General features: G+C 49.4%; 1 protein-coding gene across 1 annotated transcript in view; it reads left to right on the plus strand.

Annotated features, from left to right (window-relative positions):
- Positions 1-6,624, plus strand: part of LOC102761469 (double-stranded RNA-specific editase B2) — a 68,662-nt gene that overhangs the window by 55,485 nt on the left and 6,553 nt on the right. The window contains exon 6 of the mRNA XM_015560304.1: positions 5,857-6,035. Within this exon, the coding sequence (XP_015415790.1) occupies positions 5,857-6,035 (179 nt within the window). The remainder of the gene's footprint in view (positions 1-5,856; positions 6,036-6,624) is intronic.

The raw sequence follows: 6,624 nt of genomic DNA on the forward strand, positions 1-6,624 counted from the left end.
GTTCTGCTTGACTCAGCCCACTGCTTTCCATGCCAGCCCCAGCTAACACACTCTCACAGCAAGGCCAGCTGGTGTTTAGCCAAGGATCTGGGCAACTTAGCCCAGCCAAGTTGACAGTAGAATTAACCATCCCAGAGGGAAAATACAAAAAGAAACAAGAGTAAGAGATGGAGTGAGAACATATAATCTACATGTAACAAGAGTTCTAGGAGAGAGAGAGAAAAACAGAGTGGGAGTGATATTTAAAGACAAAAGAACAACTAAGGACTTTGCAGGACAGATGGAAAGCATCCAGCTACAGATCTAAGAAGCACATTATATCCCAAGAAGAATTTTTTTAAATCCTCCCTCAGCAATAAAATTACTTTTAAAAAAGAAAATCTAAAAAGCAGTCAGAAAATGAGAGAGAGACGAACTTCAAAGAAGCTAAATAAGACTGAGAGCTGATTCCTGGAAGACAAAAAAAAAAAGCAAGCAAGAAAGAAAATGATACCTGTAAAAACTGATAGAAAACTAATCTCAACCTAAAACTCTAGACCCAGTAAAAGACTCCCTTAAAGACAAAGGTGAGGACATTCCAGGCAGACAGACACAGCACTGATTCTGCTCTAGCAAAGCTCTCACCAAAGGAGACACTAAATGCGTTATTTGGACATAAGAGAAATGATCCCACGTGGATAATGCAGCATAGACAGAGATGAAAATCACCCACATTTTTATGAAATTTCATAAAACTTGGCTTATTACTACATTTTGGATACTCTAGTCATGAAAAATATATAATTTGAGGCAAAATCAATCCTATTCTGCCAAAGTCCCTTTATCCATATCTTTTGAAATAATAATAATCATTACAGAAACCAAGAACCATGTCATTATGAAGTTATAAATGATACATTCAAATTTCCCCCCACCATGGAGGAAAGGTCCCATTTTTCAGAGCGCCCGTGAGCCCGTGTTCCTTACACTATGAGGAATACAAACCACAGTCACATATGCCCACAAATAAGGTCACGTTCCTATTGACTCTGGGAAGTCCCTGACAGTCAGTGTGGCAACTCTCATTAGAGCAGACGCCCCAGCCTCCTGCGTGGGCGACATAGCTGCCACTCTCTCCAGAACCTTCTCAGATATATGTGTGCTGTGTGTGCTGTGTGTGCATGTGTTTGCATGGTGTGTTTGTGTGTGCATGTATTTGTATGTGTGCTTCTGTGTGGTGTGTGCGCGTGGTGTGCATGGTGTGTTTGTGTGTGCATGTACTTGTGTGTGTGCTTGTGAGTGGTATGTACATGTGAGATGTGTGGTGTGTATGTGTGGTGTGTGTGTGGTGTGTTTCATGTGGTGTGTATGTGTGGTGTGTGTGAATGTGCGTATGCATGACATGTGTGTATGTGTGTGGTGTGGGAGGTGTGTGCATTGTATGTGACGTGTGCATGTGCATGCATGTGTGTGTGTGCATGTGTGTCCATGAGATCCCACAGGTGTCTGGTCATATATAAAACTCAAGTGGCCCCTTCTATCCGGCACCTTTGTGATTCTGTGCACGCCTGAAAGCGGTTTCATTCATTTCACAAATTAAACATAGTGCTGCCCTATAATACAGACTTGCCTCACTTCATGTAAAAATTATAGCCCTGAGTATCTTGTGCAAATTTAATTTGGGGAAAGTGAATTACATTTTAAATACAGTAGGTCCACTAGCTATTTAAAGAATTCCATGTCTCTCTTACACACTGCTTTTAAAAAGGTATATAGGATTTTTCTCAAGGTAACGCATCTAATAGCTGCATGAGCAATGATAGGACTCATTTGCACAACTGAGCGTGGATTCATGCTCATTGCTCTAACACACCAGTGGGTTCAGGAGCAGGCTTGGTGGCAGTGGTGGTAAGTGAGGTTGTGGTGGTGGTAGTCACAGTAGTTAGTCGTTAACTGACTAACCAGAGGCCACACTGCTAGTAAGTCACAGAAGAGATCTCTGAACATGAACCATTTCCAGAGTCCACCCTACTGACACAGTCATGTGCACTGAAGTGAAACCTCAGACCATCTTCATGAATTAGTCCACCTCACAGGGTATTTGTGTCGAAGGCTGATGGAGACGTGACCATCCTCCTACAGATATGCTTTAGCACGAAATGCTTCTCTATAATGTTCACGCATGTGGGTAGCCCACGCATGTACGTACAAATGAGCAGAGGTCTGCATGTCTCTGAGTCTGCATCAGGTTTCACAGATTCTTATCAGCATCATCTCCATGAGCGGTTGCTCTGATAGAGACACTGTGTCAGGGGTAGTCTTCATTTCCAGGACCCTAAGAAATGGCTAAAGGAAAGACTGGTTGTCTGTCCTTCACCAGGTTACACCACATTTAGGGACACCTCTATTCTCTCACTCTTTTGTGGGCTTCTCACCAGGTTTCCAAACTGAAGTACTAGCTGACTGAGGCCAACCCCATGTGCCCGGTCGGGGCTCTGCATCCCTCCATTCTCACCAGCCATCCGTCCCCGAGAGGAGCCTCACTGATCTCCCCACCACAGTCCCAACTGAGAGCAGCGGAGCCCTCTCACCACCACGCCCAGCCTTCCTGCAGAAGTGGTACAAGTGGTACCAAAGCCGGATTGCTCCTTCCCCAGAAAGGTTCTCACTCGGTTCAGAGACCAGTTCCAAAGTCAGAATTAGTGCTGGTGATAGGCTGAATAATGGCCACCCAACCTATCTGGAAAGAGGGTCTTTGCAAATGGGACGAAGGTAAAGATTTGGAGGTGAGATTATCCTGGGTTATGTCAGTGGGTCCTACATGCCATCACAAGTGTCCTTATAAGAGAGAGGCTAAGGGACATGGAGGGAGAGAGAGAGAGAAAGTCAAAGAGAGACCAAGAAAGAGAGAGTGGTGCTGGTGAGGGTTTGGATGATAAAGAACGCTCCTGTTGTCACAATGATGGCAAGACCACCTCTGGCTGCACATGGTCTAGCCACCGGGCTTCCCTACGAAAGAGAATGCATCATTTAGATTGACAGGGACCTTCTGAGATCATTATGTTTCCTGTGTATTGGCACATTTACACGTTAGTGTCAGCTGAGTCTGGCACACTGAGTCAGTCTCCTCGGGTGTAGTCAGCGATAGTCCCTCATGACAGGGACATCAGAAAAGTGCCCCGAGCAGGAATATTTAGCAAGTGTTCAAGGTGCTGTCTATACAGGGTTGAGTGGGGAGAGAATAGGGAGGGAGGGAGGAAGCACTGCCATTCTGCCAAGTTGCTTCGGGAATTTCTCCTTGCAAGCAAAAGATAAGAAAGGAGAGATCAACCAGAAGCTCAAAGTGTAAGACAGACAATAACATCTCCAACAGAGGAATCCGCTGAAGAACAGACAAATGAAACAAAACGCTTCCTGTGAAGGCCCTCTGGCCCCAGTTTGCGGGGAGTCACTCCACGCCCTGAGCCCGTCCAGATGAGCAGGTCTCCCGTTACAGCAACACTGGAGACGACCCTGTGGTCTCACGGGAACAATTTTGATGTACAATGTGGAGATCATTCAACAAACCAAACTGACCTTCATCCCTTCAAATGAAAATAACAATAACCACAGCACTGGACACTGTTACGAGTTCTCCTCTGTGGCCCATTTGCCCTTCAACAAGAAGTTATCTTTGTTGGTGAAGACCCAGAGAAAATTAGGAGCGAAGTCGGGACTAGAACTAAGTTTCTGGATTCCTACAACCCCACATTTCCCCCCTCGGGTCATGGAGACTTCTATAGAGAAGGAAGAGGAGCAGGAGCAGGAGGAGGAGGAGGTTGACGAGATGGAGGAGGAGGAGATGGAGGAGGAGGCTGGGGAGGCAGTGCGGGTCCTGGAGGTGCCGTGCCTGGAGGCATGCGTGCAGCTCTGGAACAGTATGGACCACCTTGTAGCTGGTCACCCCTGACCTCAGCCGCTGCCTTCTGCTGCCCTGTAGAATGGCCTCTGCAGCCAACATGCCAGATTGTCCCCCTTCCCACTCCCTTGCACAGGTAGCTACCACAGAGAACCACTTCAAGGGAAAGAAAGAAACTGACATGGATGGAATTAGCCTGAATGCCCAGCACAGCCCATCTATGACCAGGAGAAGGTCACTGGGTGATTTTGGTCTGTGCAGGCAGCAGATGGCAAATTCCAATAGCACCTGGGCAGAGGGTGGGCATTGATTTACCCAAGAAGCCCCTGGACAGTGGGGGCAGTGGGAGGGCCCTGGAGTCCATACCTTTGCCTTTGGCAGCTGCACAGAAGACACTGCACATGCACTGGTTGCAAGGGTTGCTTCCCCACAGGGTGCCTGCTGTAGGCCCCCTAAGGGCCACCAGACCTTGCTCCACGACACCATGGCTTCACCACTGTGGCAACTCTGCCATGACCTTAAGCTGTCACCTGGTGGCTTAAGTGTAATGCGCTAAAGCAGCAGGCTCTGCCCCACAGGCACCCACGCTCCAAGGACACATGTCCCATTGTGGAGAGGACAGCTGAGGGGTGAGGGGGGCGAGCAGCACCAGAATTGAGCATGTTTCAGAATCTTCAGGGCGTTTCAGGGGAGGCTGGCGAGGTGCCGTTAGGGCTCATGTAGGTTCAGGCATCTCACTGCCAGCATCTCTGAATGGGCGTGAGGAGCCTCTGGGAGCGGATGGGATGGAGGCTGAGCTGAGGTTAGAGTCTAACCGTTAGACACTACCAAGTGTGGCAACCAAGTGTGGTAAAAGGAATGTGTCAGCCCAATTAGAAATCAGTGTGCAATCTGACCAGGAGGGTTGTAAGGACTTTCTGCCAATTCCAGAGGCTTTCTGGACAGGACCAGCCTCAGCGTGTGGGACTCACGCAGTCACACGGGGACCACGCTCAGAAGGACGGCAGTTGCTTTTACACTCTCATTGTCCTGAAATTTTGACTAGTGTGGACACGGGCCCATGTTTTCCTGCACACTGGGTCTCCCAGACGCTGGCACTGGCGCTGGCGCTGTCTCTGAGTCATACACTGATGGACGAGGCTGCACACTTAGGGCATCTGGTCTTCATTAGCTTCTCTCTCTGCTGACCCAACTGGGAACCACAGGGCCCACCTGGTACTGAGCAGTATAGGGCCTGTACCAGGTCCCAATGAACCCACGTGCTCAGGCAACATCCGCTTGGCTCCATGGTTCATTAGTCCATCAACAAGTCTTCATAGGCAGGAGGAAAAGGGCAGAGCTGCTTTATTACTAGGCTGCCTTGCAATCATAATCTCTTAAAAGTAAAAAGTGAGCCCTAGCTGGTTTGGCTCAGTGGTTGCTGGCTTAATCCCCAGTAAGGGGCATGCAGAAGGCAGCCGATCAATAATTCTCTCTCATCATAGATGTTTCTTTCTCTCCCTCTCCCTTCCTCTCTGAAATCAATAAAAATATTTTTTAAATATATTTTATTGATTTTTTTTTTTACTGAGAGGAAGGGAGAGGGATAGAAACATTGATGAGAGAGAAACATCGATTCAGCTGCCTCCTGCACACTCCCTACTGGGGCTGTGCCCGCAACCAAGGTACGTGCCCTTGACTGGAATCGAACCTGGGACCCTTCAGTCCGCAGGCCGACGCTCTATCCACTGAGCCAAACCGGTTAGGGCTCAATAAAAATATTTTTAAGTAAAAAGTGAAAAATTAGTTCCAGCAGTAACTGTCTCTGCGAGACCTCCATTAGGGTCAAGCTGAAGGGAAGCCATAACCAGGCCAGGGGTTAAAGGTGAGAACAGTGCACACAGATGCGCCATCCTGGGCAGACGTCTCCCACGGCCGGTCTGGCCCGGGCAGCTTAGGGTTGGAGCATTCATGCTGCTCCTTCCACTCTCTCCCGACAGGCGTGAGCAGCGCTGAGGCTCGCCAGCCCGGGAAGTCTTCCCACTTCAGTGTGAACTGGGTCGTGGGCAGCGCCGACGTGGAGGTCCTGGATGCCACCACGGGGAGGCGGAGCTGCGGGGGCTCCTCCCGGCTCTGCAAGCACGTGCTCTCTGCCCGGTGGGCGCGGCTGTACGGAAAGGTGGGTAACACAGCCAGCCCAGGGCTCCCGCCTGGACACAGGCCAGGGGCCCGAAGAATGCCATGGGGCCTGCAGCCAGTGGGATGCATAGCACAAGAACTGGCCCCAGGTCTGCTTCCTTTTCCCCGACTCGCCACAGACTTCCGCCAGGCCAGGCCAGGCCAGCGGCCTTGAGAAGTCAGGTGGAAAAGGGGCTTGTTCGGGACACTGGGGTGGCCAGCACAGAGCAACGTAGAAAAGTCCATAGAAGGCTTTTCAGTTTCGAGAGAAGGAAACTGGCGCTCAGGAAAAGGGGGCGATTTGCCCAAATGATGCCGGTCGTGCGGGCCAGAGAGGGGTTGCCTCTCCTCTCCAACCCTGGAGGCTGTGCATTGCTACGGCACCAAATCTGGGCTTGCTTTCTCCTCTGTGAATTGGGTAATGACGACATTTCTGGGTTCTGAATTGTGATATGCATTTCCATGTGCTTCCAAAGCATAGCAGATTGTAACCAAAAAAAAAAAAAGAAGAAAGAAAAGAAACACATTAAAACTGCTGTGCTGGTCGTCCCACTTTCTTATCCGGGGGAAATGAGAGCTGTGCCTGACTT

Source organism: Myotis davidii, unplaced genomic scaffold, assembly GCF_000327345.1.
Source record: "Myotis davidii unplaced genomic scaffold, ASM32734v1 scaffold194, whole genome shotgun sequence".
NCBI lineage: Eukaryota > Metazoa > Chordata > Mammalia > Chiroptera > Vespertilionidae > Myotis > Myotis davidii.